This window comes from Centrocercus urophasianus, unplaced genomic scaffold, assembly GCF_019232065.1.
Source record: "Centrocercus urophasianus isolate 14NV4802_14NV808 unplaced genomic scaffold, USGS_Curo_1.0 seq_30, whole genome shotgun sequence".
In the NCBI taxonomy this organism is placed as follows: domain Eukaryota; kingdom Metazoa; phylum Chordata; class Aves; order Galliformes; family Phasianidae; genus Centrocercus; species Centrocercus urophasianus.
In genome coordinates, this window is record NW_024884867.1 from 7,846,531 (window position 1) to 7,865,802 (window position 19,272).

Consider the following 19,272-nt stretch of genomic DNA (forward strand, 5'->3'; position numbering starts at 1 on the left):
CACAAACCTGGGAGAGCTTACAAACCAGAATTACTTAAATCGTGTAAAAGCAACCCCTGCACTGCTATGGGGGAAGAAAAAAGGGAAACCCAGAAATCCCCCCAGAAGCCCCCCCCTGGCAGCCATGGGCAGTGTGGCAGTGGAGCATCCCCCTCCCTCCCACACCAGGACACAGCTGCATGCTCACCCCGCAGGACGGAGCCCTCTGGGGCTGGCTGCATCACCAGGCTTTCAGGCTGGCTGGCCTGGCTTCTGGGAGAGAGTTGTTCCTGCTTTACTCCAGGAAAAGGCACTGGAAAACACGAAGCACAGGTCAGTGTGGCTTTCATCTTCCTCAGCCTCCTGCTGGCACCTCCTGTGCTCATAGCCATCAATGTCCCTTCAGGGGTTGCAGTGTGGGACTGGCATGCGTGTGCCCCTCCAGACGTGGCCCCATGCCCATCTCCTTCTGCTGTAAAGAAATGCTTCCAAATATGCAAACTAAGCACTTTCTTTGTTCACTTGAGGCCATTCACTCTTTATCCTACCAGCCTGAGGAGTGGCAACAGATTTCCTTCCTTCAATCCCAGTGTGAGCCAGGTGGTATTTATAGCCTGGGAAGTGTTCCTGACCAAATTTCCTACACTGCACATACAGAATCACAGAATCTTTAAGGTTGGAAAAGACAACTAAGGTCATCTAGTGCACTGACCAACCCCCACCCCCACCATGCCCACTGACCACGTTCCTCAGTGTCACATCCCTACAGTTCCTAAACACTCCAGGGACAGCGACTCCACCACCTCCCTGGGCAGCCTGCACCAAGGCCTGGCTTTGCTCTCCCAAAACATTACTCCTTCCATCTTTGGATCAGGTCCGTTCCTTCTGCACTTCATTGCCACGTCCTGCAAGACAGCATTCGCCACCCCCTCATTCCTTACCCAGTTTCTTGGGATCCATTGTCAAGGGCAGGCCCATGGTGATGGAGCCGACGGGAACTTTTGCGTGCTCGGAGCTGTAGGGTGTGTGGAGCTGGATGGGCATTCCCTGCAGCGTGAGAGGGGAGGTCAGGGGGCGGCCCAGTGATGTGTCCCCACTGCCCACTCCCAAGCCCGTACCTGGGAGATGGAGCCGACAGGTCTCTCCAGCACAGAGGGATGCTTGGTGGAGGAGATGAGAGGAGGAGGGTTGGAGATGCCCGCCAGCCTCTGCAGCCCCGAGCGGGAGCTCTCGTGCAGGTTGAGCGGGATAGGGTGACCTGCGTGGGAAACACGAGTGTTAGCACGACCAAGGGAAAACAATGGGCAAGTGAGAGAGCAGGGCATGAACAGGCTGACCCTGCTCCAGGATCCAAGCAGCACAATCGCTTTGAAAGCCTCTGTTATTGTTTGAATTATTGCCTCTTCCCCTTTGGTTTTGTATCCAAGCTGTGTGCTCTCCAGCCAGAAAGGCACAGCAGAGCGAGGGCTGAAACCCCCACGATGGTACCAAGGGTGTGTTAGAGAACACTCATGGTATCCTGGGACAAATAACATCCCTAACCCACCCTGGTGGGAGTCAGGAGCCCTGCCTGCTGCCTTCAGCTTGCCCCAGCAGCAACTGGGAGGCTGCTCCGTGCTGGAGCAAAGCAAGAGGTGGCAGCTTTCTGCCAAGCCCTGTCCTACCCAAAAAGAAAAGAGCTGCACTGACTTCAGAGAGCAGCACACGATGCCAGCTGCGATCACAGCTCTGCCCCCAGCCCTGGGTCAGGGCACCACGGGATCTCACGTGCCTGGTGGGTTATACTGGAACAGGTGAGGCTCTGCCTGGGGAGAGGTTTTTATCACATCTCGGGAGTAGGACAGGACGGGGGGCCAGCACGAGGTGGGCGGCGGCTCCGTGCCCAGCTTCTGAGCCTCTGCGAGGGATGGGAAATGCACGGATTTTTCTGCAGAGAAAACAGAAACAAACACTTTGCTCAGTGGCAACCCTCAGGCTGACGGATGGAGATTCAGCAAGCAGGTGAAGCCACAGCCATCCGTGTGGAGGTGAAACAGCGTTCCCCGGGCTCACACTCCTAACAGGTACCACCAGGGGCTGGCTCACCAGTGACAACCCATTTGCAGCCTGCTGGAGGGGCCAGAAAGAAAGGCATCAGCTTGTTGGATGAAGAGGAAATAATGTGCAGATGTTCTCCCCGCACTTGGACAAGCATGCTTTACGGGACTGTCAAAGGCAAATGAAGATCAGGACGGGCTCTGTGGGATGACTGCATGCCTCCTTGCTGCCTAGCAGCTGGGCTGGAGGCAGGGCAGCTTCCTCAAGTTCCCTGGGTCAGATGTACTGGATGCCAGGCTGGGTTAACCCCAACTATAAGAAAGCTGATCCAAGGCCAAGAGGTGCCTGGTGGTGGAGGAGCTGTTCCCTCTTGACCTGAGCACCCTGCGGGGTGCAAGAAAAGAGCTTTATCTGTGCCAGCTTCATCCCAGGTGCATCCTCACTGAGGATACTGAGCTGAGCAGACAGATGAGGCAGTCTTTTTGGAACAGATCCCAGGCAGGTTCGGTAGGATTTGCTTTTAATCAATAAACGCTTAATTCTGCACTGCCCTTCTTTGCCAGACCCACCGGCGTAACGTCTGCATCGACCAGAAATTAGAAACTGGGCAGTAAACAATGGCAGTCACAAGCGCACCCAGCCTTTACCCATCAATTTCTGATAAAAATAGATGCCTGAATTCTGCTAAGCCTAATAATAGGGCAAGTAGATTATCAGAGGCCCAATTTAATGAGGCTTTACTGCATTATCATTATTAATGCTCAGTGTACTCAGAAGCTGGGAGATTATTCTTGTCCTCTTCAGTGAGGCAAGAAATCCATTCTCAGTACACAGAGGTGTCTGAGCATCTTCCCTCCTCAAGATCCCACGCTGGGTCCCTGAGCATTCCCTGTTCTCCCAGCTCCTGGGGGCCGATCTGAAGGCTGGAAGGCACTGGGACATGGGGGCTGGCGGTGCTCTCCCAGCCACGGCCCCACACACCCCGGCCGAGCCACGTCCTCCCCAGCCCCACGGTGCTGCTCCCTCCCCTCTGCGCCTCTGGGGCTGTGAAATGCAGCCAGTTCCTAATTGCCCCCGCATTAGAGGGCGGCTATAACTCAGCCGGCTTTGATAAAATAGCACTTACACAGGGAAGAGAGAGTTCCTATAACCGTTTATCAAACCCCTGGAATCGAAGCGAAGGAGTCAGAGTTTATACGATCCGTCATCCAAATTAATGCTCTTGGCTCCCCATCTCCTACAAAGGCCGACTGAAACCCAACTAAATCAACACCAAACAAACCGCCCGCTTTCCAACCGCCGGGCGATAACCGAAGATACGCCTGAAGGCAACGGGGGGAGAGATCTGTCTGCCCGGCGGCGAGACCCGGCGGGGCTGCGTGGCGCGTCCTGCCTGGGGTCGGGGAGGCACGGCGAGGGCCTGGCTGCCCTCCAAGGCGATACTGTCCCAGCCAGGGGCCGCGAGGCAGCCAACGCCTCAGCCAGGATGTGTGCAAGACTTTGCTTTGAAGCGGAGCCAAAACGGTGCGAAGGACGCTGATCCCCGGAGCGGCGGCGAGAGTTGAAGCTCTTATCGATGGGGCCTCGGCAGGCCGGGGGCAGCGGGAGGAGCTGCTGCTGCTCCTCGCTATGGCTGCCCTGGTGCAGGCCTGCGGGGCTGGGGCCTCCTGTGCAGTACCACCATAAAATCACAGAATAGCCTGAGTTGGAAGGGATTCATAAAGGAGCATCGAGTCCAACTCCAGCGTGATGTGACGGCACAATGGGCCAAGTGTGCAGACTTGGAGCTCCATCCGGATGCAGGGGAAGGAAGGGGCTCCCTTGGTACGCACATCTCTCAATGCTATCTGCATCTCTCACCAGCAGCCCTGGATCCCGCAGGCAGGGACAGCACTGAGCCACCATCTAACTCCATACCCTTACTGAAACTGGGCTCTGGGCTCTTGGCTTCTCCCCTCAAGGTGATTCTCAGCACAAAGCTCATTTTCTCATGGACATGCATTTACACCCCGAACACAGAAGGTTCCCAAGGATCCTCATGCAACCCAGACCCATGGTGGTACCAGCACACAAACAAGGATGAGAGGTAATGGCCTTAAATCGAACCAGGAGAAGTTCAGACTGGTTATGAGGAAAAAATTCGGAGAGTGGTGAGGCTCTGGCACAGGCTGCCCAGGGAGGTGGTCAAGAACAATGGGGATGTGGCACTGAGGGATGTGATCAGGGCTGGGTTGGGGATCTTAGAGGTCTTTTCCAGACTTAAAGACTCTGATTCATGGGTATGAAGGGTTTGGAAACAGAACAGAGCATTGCTCCTGTGCCACACAGCCCACAGGGAAGCTGAGCTGTGCAAGATCTGCACAGGACTGCAGTGCAGGAAGAGATGAAACCCAGCTGAGGGAGGTGCTCTGCCCGGGCAGCAGGCACAGCAGGATGGGATCAGCTGGAGATGGCACTTCATGGGTGGCAACACCGTGACTCATAGGGAACTCCCTGCTTTCAAGGTGAGCAGTCCCCTTCCTGGCTTCTATGCAAAACATTCTGGAGGGCAGAATGCACACAGTGCTATTTGTTGTTTAAGGAAACAAGGAAAAATTGGCCAAGACCCAGAAACCAACTCCTTCTGCAAGCACACCCTTCTGCCCGATGGGACGCGGCTGCTGGAAGAACCCTCGGGCCAGGACACACAGCAGAGTGCTGAGATCCCAGCTGCCAGAGCTGAATTTGGGCACCCATTTTCCAGCACAGACCACAGCCCAGGGCCAGGGCCAGTCTCCTCCAGCCCCATCTCCCTGCACTTCCATCCCAGGACGGGGGGCAGTACCCACAGAGCCCAGCTCCCTGCTCCCTGACAGCATCGCCGGTGACAACATCCCCATGGCACATCTGCAGCGCAGGCTACGAGGGGCAGGGACACAGATGTTGGACTGAGCAGACTGACACTGAGATTAAAAACACATTCAGAGGATGGGCTCATCAGGACTTCCCGACTCTCCTTAACCTCCGTCCCCAGGTGCTCAAGCTAATAACACTTGAGATGCTCAGTGGTGGGAAACTCTGAATTGCTCATTAGGCAGCCAAATCGTATCAGAGCTGTTCCAGGGAAAAAGCACTGGGAATCTTTACAGGAACCTTCGGACTCAGAGTCACAGTATTAGCATTGATTTTAAATGAAATAATGGTCCCTGCTGAGCGTTAAAAGCATTCTTTATAAAAAGCCAGCAAGGTAGAAAAGAGCCATTGTGCCCAAAGCCCTGGCATGCCTCCAGGCCCCTTTGCTCTCAAATGAATGGCAGAAAGGGTAATAAAGGCAATCTTCACCTCGACACCAGCGCGGTGTTTGCCGTAGGCTCAGTGAGACATGATGTACTGTCTAACGAACACGGCAGATCAGCCGTGCCTCCCCGCTCCCGCTTCAAGGTGCTGTTAAAGAGCTTCCAGGGGCCGAAGCAGACGTTGAGCTAAGAGAAGAGCTGCTGGCCAAGCACAGCACGTTTCCTCACAGATAAACACACACCACCAGCACGCTGCCCTACCTTCCTTGTCCCCGGCAGTGGGGCTCCTGCTCTTCCCCCTCGGGCTGCTGCTTGGCTGCTGCTGCTCCTTCTCCTGCTGCTTGCTTGGGGGCACATCCTCACGGGAGGACTCGTGGGCCTTTGTGATCTGCTGCTGGTAGAGAGCCAAGGCGTGGGGAGGCACTGGGGGCTTCACGCTTCCGCTCTGCAGTATCCCCTCTGAGAACCCTTCGGAAATCTGCAATGGGAGAGGAAGAATTGATGCCTGCTGTGTGCTGTCAGCATCCCCAACAGCCGCAGGGACAGCGAGAGGCAGCTGCCCGATGGTCATGGCAAAGCATGCTGCAGAGCCCACCAAGCACAGGAGACTGAAATGTCCCATGGTGAAGAGCACCAGCTCTGTTCTGGGCCTCAGGCTGCCCTTGTTTAAAACCTGCAATCTGTAGCTAAGTGCCTGTGGCTTTTGCAAGAAACTCTACTACAACAGCCACATGTATGCGGTAACTGAGAGAGTAGCAGGAATGGGTCCTCCCCGAGGACTCAAACCCAGCATATGAGAGCAGGGATTTCCTCTCCCCACCCTGCAAACGCTGCTGCTCTGCTGCTGACCCTGGAGGACTCTGGAGAAACATCAGTGTGTTCAGCACACGGCTGCTGGACAGCCAGAAAGGGAACACGGAAGAGCTTTCACATGAAGAAGAGCATCAACGCTTTTCACACGGTATCTTCAAGCACACGAGAACAAGGGAAGCACAGCCTGGGAGGGTGCTTGGTTGCTTTTTAAAGCAAAGGAGGCAGCAGTCACATGGCAATGAGCAGCTTGTTCTGTCCAGACCTCCCACCACTTTCTGATACAAGATCTTGAGGGACACTCGAACACTGCTGGCAGCCTCCAGCAGCTGGGAAAGCACTGTGCACAGAGCACTTTGCCTGCACAGGGCTCCCACCACCCAACACAGGAGCTCAGCCTGCTGCCAGTCCCAGCACTTACGATGGGAGGGATGGCAGCAGCGCGCTGCTTCAGCTGCTTCAGGTCCAGCGGTTTCTGTGGCGAGGAGTTCAGCCTGGCCTCGCTGGCGGCATTGAGCAGGCTGGGCCGGGGGGACAGCAACCTGAACACAAAACATGGGTTACAGGAGGAACATCGTGGATGAACTACATGTCTGGGTGCTCCCCCACCCACTCTGTCCCTCTGCTGAGCCTGGAGGAAATGCCTGCCATCACTAGGGCCAGCTAGGCAACTGTGGGACTTGTGAGCACAGCTGGGCTGCTGGCCCTGCGAGCTGCTGCCTGCTCCCAAACCCACCTCAGATGAGTTCTTCTGCAAGACATGCAGGTATATCCAAGGTCCCACCCGAGGGGATGGGGATGGAGACAGGCAAAACCCATGGGCTGAGAGGTGCTCAGCTCCCAGGCCCTTACTCAGACCCTGGGGCCATGTCACTCCAGGACATCTCCACTTTCTCTCCCTCCTGACTCTGGTTTGTTGAAGCCAGTACATCGTTTCTAAGTTTTACAGCTTGATTTGTTTATTTTAGCCGTTATTTCACTGCTCTTTTCAGCCTATAAATTTCAAGGTCATTCCACACTCACCCTTGGATGAATAAACAAGCGTGGCTGGGCCATGTGTGGGGAATAAATACATGGCTGTGCTGGGACTGCCCCAGACCCACAGTGTGCAGTGCCTGGACCAGAGGGGGAATGGGTTCCCCAAAGATGGGAGCCCCTGCAGGACTGGGTTTAGGCGCCCAATGCTGGAGATACCAACTGCTCTCTCGGAGCCTGACCTCTCACCAGCAGCAGGAGAGGAGCGAGCTCTCTGCAGCACAGCAGCACAGGATGGATGCTCTGCCCCAAGAGCCACTGCAAATTTTGGGATGAAGCTTTGGGATGAACAGGGCACTGCATCCTCCAAACTCCTTCAGCTTCCATGAGGGGCTGGCTGAACTGCAAGATGACCCAACATCACACCATCCCATGGCCCTTCCCAGGTGGCCCAAACTCTATTTCTTTCATGCATAACCACTGCGCAAAGGTAACACAGCCTCGGTACAGCGAGCATCTCCTTGCCTCCCGACACCACAGATCTGCACTGGGGAGATGTGCGTGGCCTCACACACGCGTTCCCATCTGGCGTGACCTCCCACTGAACTGCAGTACTGGCAGTGCTAGAGGCAGCCCTCCTACAGCACATGCTGCATGTAACCACAGACAACCCGCTGCCTCCTCCAGCCCTGACGAGCTCAGGCTGTGACTCCATCCCAGCACAAACCTCAGGAGGACCCAAGGTAGTCAGCGACCGCTACATCCTTCGGCCACCCTCCACCCCTTGCTGTCCCCAGCACAGGTTGGCTACCCAGCCCAGCACCACGGGTGGGTGGGTGAGCACTGCCCACATGCCCAGCGCCGTCCCAGACGGGGTGGCCCACGTGGCACCCCCATCCCGTTCCTCGCCTCTGCCTGCGTGCTCGTGAGTCACGCGGCGCTGCGGTAACCGCCTGCGAGGATCCATGGCAGCTGAAGCTTTGTGTCTCGCTGGGCTCTGCAGGCACAGCACACCAGCAGCCCTGACATCACCTGCACCTTACCGGCAGAGTGCTATCAGGAGTGCCCGAGCAGCAGACGGATTCCTGTTATGCTTAATATTCCTAGAAACTGGTAACTGTTTGATGAGCTGATAGGCACTGACTCATGAAAGAGCCTGGGATGGAAAAGTTGTTCCCAAGAAGATGTGGCTCTTTCACAGCTGGGAGCTGGCAAATGTGCTGCTGTCCCTTTTGGGCTGGGTTAATGCTGGATGAGAGGCGTGGAGCCTTGCTGCTGGCCTCGCTCCCTCTGGTAGGGAGGCTTCTCCTGTCTGGGAAGGAGGAGAGGGCGGGGAGGGGTGGTGCTGGCCTCCTTCCACTGCTGGAGAGTAGCACCCAGCCAAGAGGCCCTGGCCTCACCGCAGGGCCATGGCCAGCTGCATCCACAGCATCCCTATCCCTGCCTGCATTACTGCCAGCAAGGGGCTGCTCCCATGGGCATGTGACAGATGGATGCTCCTGCATCAGAGCCAGCACCCTCCTGGGTTACAGGTGGTACAGATGCATGACAGCTTCCTATCATCTCATGCCACTGCTACACCTGATTGTGCTGTAAATAGCCCCATGCATAGTGCAGCGTTACAGCCTGACTGGCCTTGGGGCATCCATCTCAGGAGGGACACAGAACACCAGAAACAGAACACTGGATGCAGGACACCAGCTTTGGTCCCAGTCCAGCACCGGGACAAGAGCCAAGAGGGGCTTCCGTCCCTCCGTGCTCGTGAGTCCCTCCTGAGACTCAGACAGGGGAGAATTCAGGAGGTCCATCTTGACCCAAGAGCCGTGTGGATGGAAGTAGGAGCTACCAGAGAAAACAACACTACAAGACACATGTATTTATGTCTATTCTTAAAAAAAAAACAAAAACAAAACACAACAAGAAACCTTGTCCCATTTGTGAGGCTCTTGGCTGGGGGAAGCTCCGTGGCCAAGTTGGAAAGGGACGGGAGGGGAACAGGACATTCATCCTCTGAAGAGCGCAGTGCTTCCCCTCCCTGTCCCAGGAGCAATGCAGGATGGTCAGATGCTGGGGGGCTGTGGGACTCAGCCCCATTGCTGTTCCTGCAGTTCCTCGCACAGCCCTCACCACTCTGCTGCCTTGCAACCAGGACTTCTACAGATCCCAGCAGCATCCCCGCAGGGGCAGCAGCTCTCCCCTCTTGGCGCTGGGAACACGACCGCTCCCCTGCCAGCATCGACTCAGACAGAAAATCTGTTCCCAGCCCTGATCACAGGCGGCCCAGTCTACGCCTCCGCATAACTCAGCTGTCCCCAAGGGCACATCCCGCTCTGTTGCGTCACCCACATGGGCTGTGAGCAGCAGACGCAGCGGTTCTGCGCCCAGCACCTGCCTGCAGCCGCTGTCCAGGGACACTGCCATGGGCCCTGTGTACGCAACTGCCAAAGGGCCACTGCCGTGCGAGGACAGTCCGGAACGTCCCTGAGCCTGGGGAAGCGATCTTTCACACACCTCTCCCCACTCCTACCTGCTCTTGTCCACGGCATCCTGCTCGTCCATCTCATCGGCGCTGCAGGTCGCGCTCGAGTCGCTGTCGGGGTTCACCCCTTGGCCTTTGCTGCCTTTATGGCCCTCCTTCTTCTCGGCCTTGGGCGTCCCCTCAGCCTCCGCCGTCCCCACGCTGCCGACGCCACTTTCTGCCTTATTGTCATTCCCCTTGTCCTTCTCCTGGCTGTCCTCGCCCTCCTCCTTCACCTCGCTCTTGCAGGGCTCCTCGCTCGCCTTCTCCTCCGGCTCCTCCGTTTTCACCACGTCTACCACCAGCTCCTCCTGCGCCTTCTCCTCGCTGCCGGGCGCTTTGGGGGCCTCCGGAGGAGGGCTGGCGGTGGGAGCGGGGTTGGTAGCGGGGGCAGCGGGGGCCGCAGCGCTGTCGGGGGGTGTGGGAGCCTCTTCCAACTTGAGCGCCGGTTCCGTGCCGGAGTCACCTCCTGGCCCGGGCGGTGCCTTGGCCCCGCTTTCGCCTCCCTCTTTGGCTTCGGGCCTTGGCGAGGGAATGCTCTCGGTGTCGGAGCTGTTATTTACTGCAGCTGAGAAAAGGGAAGAAATAAAAATAAGGATCGGGCTGAGATTCTCACTTCCCATACCGCTGCCTCCGCCCCCTCCCAAGGGAGGAGAACGCCTGCGCTCCGAAGAGGAGACGATCCCGAAGCTCGGAGCGTGCTGCTGGGATCCCTGGCAGCGGGGATGAGCCCGGGGTCTCACCCCTCAAAACCCACTAAACCCATCCAACCCAGAGACCAAGTGACTGGGACGCGGGGTGCAGACGGAACACCCTGCCTGGATCTGCTGCTTGGCCCCGCTCCCTGGTGGCCTCTCTCACCCATCGCCCCACAGCTCGGCCCCACTCCCAGGGCTGCTGTTGGCACAGCATGTGACTTATGGTGCCCATGTCCCCAGCTCTGCCAGCCCCGGGGCAGCTGGGGCCGGCCCAAAACACCGCGCCTGTTTGTTGCTGCTTAAGCTGCCAGTGGCAAAAGAAAGGAGGTCAGGGTCGGAGAAAGCAAAGCTCTGCCAGTGCTGCAGGACAGGTTAATCATTAAAACACAGAACCATAGAATGATTGGGTTGGAACGGTTGGATGGGACCTTAAAGATCATCCAGCCCCAACCCCTGCCTCCCACCCATCAGGCTGCCCAGGGCCCATCCAACTTTGGCTCGCACATTTCCAGGGATGGGGCACCCACAGTCTCTCTGGGCAGCCTGTGCCACCGTAAATGTGAAGGATCATCTGCGAATCTAACGGCTCGAAATGAGTTGGAAATGCAAGTGCCCACACACCGTGGCAGATGAAGAAACTGCTGAGAGGTTGGGTCTGTGACCAGTATTCACCTATAAAGGGCCAGGAGACCACACAGCTCTCGGACACAACTCTTAGGCTCATCTCCAAATGGACACAGGGGCTTTCCCATAGCTTTCCCTTTTGTCTCTCTACAGCAGCATGTTTCGCAGGGAAACAAGTGACATGGACACATGATGTGTCCTGAGAGTCGTACATCTGCGCACATCCAAAGTCTTCTGCTTGGCAGCAAAATGTGCCAGGAGCACATTGGGATTCTCACCATTCTCCAACATTTATTTCTTAGCGTTAAAGAATGAAATGAATGAGTGAAATGCAGTTGCTCAGGAACAACAGGAATGGGATTCGCAGTGAGTGGGGTCAGACCCTCCTGCTCAGTGCTGCTCTGCACACAGGGGCTGCAGAGATCCCGAGGGCTCAGCCATGTGAGCACAGTGTGCTGCTCCAGCACCAGTCCCCTCCGTCCAACAGGAGGAATGGGAACTGGGGACCGGGAAGGGAAAGCCTCTGAGCATGTCAGATCTGTCTTTAAGCTCAAAACGACATTGTTTCCTCTCAACTGCTCTTACAAAGAGCAATAACCACCTTCTGCTCTGCGCCTCTGAGTCACGTATCACCTCGCACAAAGATTTACCTGGAATCTGCCTCGTAATGAGTCACTTTCAACAATGACTTGAAAAGATTTCCCATTTCAAGTCCCATTAGCCTGGGTGCTAAGGCCAGGAAGCAGCAGGGTGCCAGCACTGCTGGTTAAGTTATTAAATTACTTTGACAAAAGTCAAATGGGGCTATTGTTGGAAAATTATGCACATTTTCTCCAAACTCACTGCCGTGCTTTCTAAGCGATAAATAGCTGAAAATTGTCACTTTCAAGTTGTTTCCTTTCTTTGGTAGGGCTGAGAGAGAGGTAAACGCTCCCTTAAAAGGGGAACAAGGAGGAAATAACCGGCTGAGCCCTCCAGCCTCGCTGCTCCAAACCTGCGGCAGCCCCCAGAGCTCACCCACCCAACGGGATGGGGATGGCCATGTTTGAAGCTCTTCCTTTGCATGACCTCTCCAAAACAACCATCCTCCAGACAGATACAGCAGGAGGGCATTGACCCAGTGCAGTTTGAAACCCTCGAGGCCTGAAACCCAAAAATGTTGGAACAGCCCTCCAAGTGCTGACATTGCGCCCCCCCTGCAGTCCCTGGGCACCTCACCTTCGGCCTCCTCGGCCATCTCCTCCTCGTTGCCACTCGTTCCTGACACCTCCATCTCCTCATCCTCAGCCACAGGAGGGAAGGCAGCTTCCTCGTTCTGAGTGGCGGTGCCTTTTTTCTTCTTTCTCTTAGCATTTCTTTCTTTCTCCTGGGGAAGAGGAAAAGGAAGGTAAGATGGAAAGCAGAGGAGGACAGCAGATGCACGGCACTGACAACAGGGCCACCACCACCACGGTGACCCCAGCCCTGAGCCTTAATGAGACAGGCCCTCCAAAAGGAGGAGCACACTCACCATCCAGAAGCCCCATGGCACAGTCTCACCCAAGGGCAGAGAAGGACCCGGTACACAACTCCGCTCGGAGTTGCCCCTTCCTGGGGAGCACAACACTGGGGGAGCCCTGGGGATGCTGCACCCCACGCATGGGGCAGACAGTGGGTGCAGGATTCTGCCTTCCACTCAGTGGTGTCCGAGTGCTGTGCACCCCAGGGGCCACGTGCCACAGCCGCAAGGGCTCACATGCTGCTGCCTGCTGCCCACCCCAAGGAAAAGTCTCGCTTTTGCTATTGTTTCCTGCTCTTGTTGCTTAAGTAAATATTACCAGTAGGAACAGGCCCATCATCTCCGGCTCTCCCTGCAAGCCCCACACGGATGACGTGTGTAGGACGTTTATTTACATGGATGAGAAGATAAAGCCATGGCGGAAACGTTAACTCTGCTGCTGGATCTGTGCGCTGGGAAGAGCTGGGCCCTGCCCTCCCCCCGACTTTTCAATCCTTTAAAAAACTTCCAGATAAAACAAACAAATACAGCTTTTTGCTTAGAAACGCTACTTGCTCAAAGGCTATTTTTATCAAACCGGGCAGGAGAGAGGAAAAAAAGGCACTTGAGAAAGTACTGTGTGCTGCAAGCTCCCCATCCCACCCCATCCCCCCCGTGCCAGGTCGCTGTGCCCTGCGCTCGCACCTTGGCCGAGCAGCACTTTGCTAACAGCAGGTTTTGCTCTGAAGCAGCAGTTCCCCATCATGCTAATGAGATGACAAAGCCCTGCGTTACTATGGCAAAGGCTTCTCTCTGCCTCTCACTCACGGGTCTGTGACTCAGTGCAAGCCTCCAGCGGGCTCCTCACTGGGGAATGAGCAGAGCACGAGCGGCCCTGGGGCAGCGGCATCCAGATCCCTGCTGCACCCAGGGATCCTCTACACCTCCAGCAATCCAGAGGCTCCGTGGACCGAGCCTGCAGCCAGGCATCCCCACCATCACCACGTGCTCCACTTAATCTGAGCGACCACCAGCGAGCCTGCAAGGAGGTGCCATGGCCATTTGCCCAGTTCCTTTTGTGTTATTCCAGCCTCTACTCTCTGCCTACCAGGTGTTTCTTGGCACTCTGGGAGGTGGTGCCACTTGAACAGGCTCGCAGCAACAAAATGGGAGTTATCCCATTCAACTGCAGCTTCAAAAATGCCACAGTTAGGGACAGCACAGATGGGTGAGATGCAGACTGGGGTGGCAGGACAGAGCAGTGATCCCAGCACCTCTCTGCCCATCACGGTGGGGACAGCCTCAGCCTCCCACCCCAAACCCTGGCACGCTGCACAAACCATGCTGGATTTGCCCAAGAGGCCGCCAGGCTGTCCTGCACCCCGTGAAGAGCAGGGAATCACAGAAACACTGCTGGCAGCAACCAAGCAGCACTGGCAGCAGCCTGGGGATCCCTCACCCATCGCAGCTGTACGCACCACAACAAGCCCAGGCAGTGTCTAGAATCACAGAACATCCAGAGTTGGAAGGGACCCATAAGGATCATCAAGTCCTGGACCAAAGCAAGCACTCAGCAAGGATGTGGCAGTGAAGACAGCACCTTATCTCCAATTGCTGATGAGAAGGGTGTGAGGACACCACGTATCCATGTGCCCCCCTTTCCCCTGAGATTAGCATGGCACGCAGAAGGTCAAGGCAACGAGACGGCGATGCTGGGACACATCTGAGCTACCCGACAGCAAGCCTGAGCCAAAACATGCTGTGCAGACAAAGCGAGGCCTTGAGGCTCTGCAGGACTCTGTGATGTGTTCTGGGGCACGAGGACACCTCCAGGCTCCACTCACCCATCCTCAGCTGGTGATGGCCACTGCTCAACCCCATAGCTCCCCAATCCCAGCGAGCCCTGCAGCCCCACCTCACACCTACAAGACGAGGGGCTACACTATTAGCAAGTCCCATTTGGGAAACTAATGATAGCTGCTAATTGCGTTTACTCTCATTAAGCAAAAGGAAGAAAGGCAGTGCCAAGTGATTTCCTCGCACACGATCAGCGATAGCTGCTGTGAGGGCAGGGGGCAATCTGGGCATTTCACACAAACCCACACAACGACACCACGGCCACATGCGTGCTGTGCGCAGGCCAAGGCCCAGTGCTGGCTGCAGGAGGGGATTAGGAGGCTCGGTCTGCTCGTGAATATATTTAGGACTCAGGAAGGAAGGTCTATGGCAATTTAATCTCGGTTGTTCTTTCATTTTACTCAGCTTTCTGGCATCTGCTATTGCCACAAAACAATAGAGAACAATAAATAACAGCTGAACGCTCATTGTTCTTTGACAAAACCAAATCCCATTGCCTCAAATGCTCAGAAAATAAAATGATGATGCTGATATCAACTGCAAGTGAGAGTGAGCAATTAGACGGGAGCAGCGCAGCGCTGCCTTGGAGGGACGGAGGCAGGGAGAAATGTGGCTCTGCAGAAAAACCCTTCTGTGATATAATTTCTGAGACATTAGGAAGCGGAGTAAATTAATAAACACCGAGTCCACTGCCAGCTAAGCAGCATGATCTTATTTCAGATGCTCCCCCGTAATGAACAAAGATATCTTTATAACATTTTACATTCAGAGGGCTTTATGCACATTTCATTGCAGTCTTTATATTTTTTGCCTTTTGTATCGTTTGCTCTGCTTCTAAAAACAATTTGGTGAAATACAGGAACACAGGAGTGTCTCTGTGCATAGAGAATTAATAAGAAAAGAATCGCCAATGTCTTCTCTCTCTCATTCCTATAGACTGACTAGGATATTAAATTCCTGGGTGAGTCATTGAATGTTTTCCTGTCTTTCTTTTTACTCTTGCTGTAATAGCTTGCTTGGAGAGATTCCTGCATTGAACATTGTCCTTTGCATTTTCAAAGCACCCCTTGGGGGTTTGGCCATGTGAATTCTATTAGCCAGAAACCGGGAACCCCAGGATACTCTACAGATGAAATAATTATAATCCTCGGCTGCTCTCAGTGGTCTGTGCTATCTCCAGAACACTCAATGAGCCCCACTTCATTCATACTCTGGACCGTACGGCAGAAAAGCAGCGTCAGCCATTCTCACTGGGAAACCAAGACGCAGAGAGATGCACGCATGCCACAAAGATAACCACCAAGATCAGCCCTCCCTGCACAACACCTGTCCTACCACCACAGCTTTGGGCTCAGCGCCTCCTTTCCATGCATTGTCCCAGACTCCTGAATCCCTTTGGCAGCTGCCCTCCCACAGAGCTCCTAGGATCTGCTGGGCAGCCCCATCTGCACCATTCGTGCTCCCAGGTCTCCACCTCAAACCGTTCTCCAAAACACCCTGGTGCCCCAGTAGCTGCAGGACTGGGCAGGTTCCTGGGATGAGGCTCACCATTTTCAGTTTGTGCTGCTGTAGGATCTCATCCAGGTTCTGCCTCTTCTTGTAGTTGAAGTAGAAGTTCTTGCACTGCGACACGGTCTTGGAGCCCACCATCCTGGCAATGGCCGACCAGTTCCGCCCATGCTCAAGGAGACCTGTGGTAGCAGGAGGGAAGGAGAAGGGTTTAGGGCCAGATGGGCTAGCACGAGGACAGCATTATCTGCACAGGATGGGAAACACTCGCAGCGCACGCCAAGCTCTGCAGGAACAGTATGATCACAGCACCCGTCTGCAGGGCTTCCCAGGATGACTTGGGATGGCCTGTTTGTCTTTCCATGGGGAAAAAAGGCCCTGAGCTGAGTGCCTCAGGAACAGAACATCCCGCAGCCACAGCACAGAGGCAGGTGTTCCCCTCCCCTCAGGACAGCACTGCCATGTCCAGAACCCTGCCAGCATGAGATAGGACAGGGCAGGGTGGATGAGGAAGCATCCCTGCGTGGGCACCCACAGGTGCCATCCCCCTCCTGCAGCCCTGGGACTGTGCAGGTCATGCAGATACGGTGTGTTGGAGCAGTGAGCAATGTGGGGCATGGGCACAAGGATGGATGCCCTGGGTCTGCTCAGTGGGATGCTGCAGGCACTGCTTTCCAGCTCCTGCCCAGCACCACCTGTATGGGACAGGCAGCCTGAGCACGGTGCTGCTGCAAATGGTGACTGCAAGAACTGAAAACCTGCAGGGAATGAACCTGCAAAAACCACTTTCCTCTTTTATAAGGGGTTTTCCAGAACAGAGGCCACAATGCACACAGCATGGGAGCGGGGACTGCCCGCACGTCTCCGTACTCTTTCTCCAGGCTGCTACCAGCTCTGGTGCTGCAGAGTTCAGCATGCCCCAGGTTAAGGCTCCCGTGGTGGCCATGCATGCACCTGGGAGCTGTGCCTCACTGACAGCCCAACAGCCACCCCTGCGACCCGGCACAGCAAGGGTTAAGCAGCAGCTGTGCTGTATCCTGCCCTGTCCCAGCACCGGGGCTTATCGAATTGCACGCAGCACGCAGGCATCACACAGCGCTGAGCACCACAAAAGGCCGGGGCAAGCCAAGAAGCAAGTTGGAGCTTTAACTCTGCAGTTCCCAGCCTGCAAAACTTGCAACCTCCATCACCATGCTGCTTAAAAAGGGAAAAGGGAAAAAAAAAAAAAAAAAGGGGATGTCCGGTAACCAACTGCTCAGGGCAGCCCTCCCCCTGGGCCACAAGCCAGGCTGCTGTCCCAAAGCAAACAAGCCACCGGCCCCTTGCTCATCGTCCCCTTGGCTCAGTGCCCCTGGGCTCAGCACAGCACCAAGCGCAATGCTGGGGGCCAGGGTGGTTTGCTGTGCCCAGGGCAAAGGTTTACCAGCAGCCGGGCTCTGCTGGGATCTGCAGCGGGACCCAGCCTGGCAAACGGGAGCAGATGGAGCCCACGGTCCCCACCGGAGAGCAATCTTTGCCGCCACGCACAAAACCCTGACACAAAACCCCCAACACCTGCTGCCTCTGCACGGGGAGGGACAGGGGACACGCCACGCACACAGGCACGCCGCACACCCGGCTCGGCAGCCTCACCAAAGCCCCATCCAACGGAGTTACGGGTGCGGCAGAGGCTCGGCACGGCGCTGCCCCAATCCTCCCCCCCGCGCTGACCCCACTGCCGTACTTACGTGCCGCAGGTCGCGCTGCGCCGGGCAGGGAGCACAGCCGCAGCATGCAGCGGGCCGGGCGGTGGGCGCTCCTCAAAGCCCCCCCGGGCACGGCTGCCCGCTGCCAAGCGCTGCGAGCGCTGCGCTCGCGCCCTCCCCGCTCATTTTGCTTTCGTTCCCTCGCAGCGGGCGGAGAAAGAGAAGAAAGCAAAGCCGGTTCCTTAAATCCTGGGGGCGAGAGGATCGCAGAGCCATGGGCGGCTGGAGCGGCTGCTGGGGCTGGAAAGCGGGTCAGGGGCGGGAGGGGGCTGCTGACCCCGCCGCCCGGAGCCGGGGGGGACGCATGGCCCGGCCACGCAACGCTCCGCGGGCGTCGGAAGCACGAGCGGTGTGAGCTCCCCGGCTCCTCGCTCCGCAGCCCCGAGCTCCGGGAGGGGGCTGTGCAGTTTTCAGGAGATGCCCGACGTTGCCAAGAAATAATAATAAATAAAAAAAGAAAGAAAAAGCAGCAGAAAGGCAAAGGGGAGGGAGCAGCCGCAGCCCCGCTCCTGGCAGCCCGTGGACGGAGCCGGTGCCGCGCCGTGTGCGGAGCAGCGAGCTCTAATCTGTTCCTCTGGCTGACCCAGGGCTCATTGCATCTGAATGTGACCTCTAGACAGAGCATTAATAACGAACGTGGCGCTGACCCAAGCTGACAAGGGGTGCGGCCGCTTGGCACCGGCTCCCTCCCTCCCTCTCTCACTTTCTGTCTCCCTCGCTCTCATCTGAATGTCGGCGCAGGGGGAGGGATCCAGGGAAACAAAGCTGGGCTCATAGTTTCCTCCGCTCCGAAGTGAATCAAAGGCGCGTTTCTTTGGGGAGGCGCGAGCCCGGCGCGGTGCCCCGCTACCCATGGAGAGGTTGAGGACGAGCGCAGGGAGCGCGGGGCATCGACGGCACCGCGCAGGGCGGGCACAGCCCCTGCCCCGAAGGAGGGACGGAGGAGCACGGCGCAGCGGGAGGCTGGGAGCCGCGGCGGTGGGACTGGGTGCGATGCTTCGGTATCCAGAGCAACACCCGGCCTCTCTCGCACCCGGAGTACAGGGATGAAGCCGCTTTTGGCACAGCCGAGACGTGCCATAACCCGGCCCTGGAGAACCGCTGGCACCGCGCAGCCCGCGGTGCTGCGAACGCGGGGTCGGCAGCGCTGACAGCAGCTCCGCGCATCGCCCTCCCCTGCTGCCACGCGTGGGAGACCGCGGCACGAAGAGGTGAGTGATGCGCACAGCCAGCAGCCGGCAGCGCACACACGGCCCCACGGGGCGGGCAGGGCGCACAGCCCGCCCTTGGGAAGCCATCGGCCCCAGCGCGCTCACCTGGCCGCGCGGGCGTCCATCCCCGCAGCGCAGCGGCCTCCCCAGCCCCTCTCCTACCTCCCCTCTTCCTGCCCCGGCCCGCAGCCCGGCGCCATCCTCGCGCTCTCTCTCTTCACCCCGTTCGGATATTACTCCCGCTCGCTCGTTGTTGAAAAAATAATGCTCAAAATTAAAATGTGGGCTGTAAATTATAGTAATTACCCAGCGTTTCCCCCTGACAGGCCTTTTGTGTGCCATTCGCTGACACTCACTGAGCAAATCCTCGCAGCTCTCCTACACGAGGCAGAAGCATTCCTCCCAGATGCACCGGGGGGGCACAGTGGCAGCGCTATGCGGGGCCGTGCTTGATGTGGTTTGGCAGTGCCAGAATGGGAAGAGATGAATGTTTTGTAAAGAAAATACCAGTTTTTTTTTTTAATTTTTTTTTTTTTTTTTTCAACATTTTAGTTTCA

At 56.6% G+C, this 19,272-nt stretch overlaps 1 protein-coding gene across 10 annotated transcripts in view; it reads right to left on the bottom strand.

Annotated features, from left to right (window-relative positions):
* The window catches only part of NCOR2 (nuclear receptor corepressor 2), a 163,179-nt gene that overhangs the window by 22,942 nt on the left and 120,965 nt on the right, over positions 1-19,272 (bottom strand). For all 10 annotated transcript variants that reach the window (XM_042828582.1, XM_042828584.1, XM_042828580.1 and 7 more), the window contains exons 18-26: positions 15,799-15,941; positions 12,135-12,282; positions 9,604-10,162; positions 6,523-6,643; positions 5,553-5,769; positions 1,751-1,906; positions 1,098-1,237; positions 921-1,026; positions 188-292 (exon numbers count right to left, since the gene is read on the bottom strand). In XM_042828582.1, coding sequence (XP_042684516.1) covers positions 188-292; positions 921-1,026; positions 1,098-1,237; positions 1,751-1,906; positions 5,553-5,769; positions 6,523-6,643; positions 9,604-10,162; positions 12,135-12,282; positions 15,799-15,941 — 1,695 coding nt within the window. The remainder of the gene's footprint in view (positions 1-187; positions 293-920; positions 1,027-1,097; positions 1,238-1,750; positions 1,907-5,552; positions 5,770-6,522; positions 6,644-9,603; positions 10,163-12,134; positions 12,283-15,798; positions 15,942-19,272) is intronic.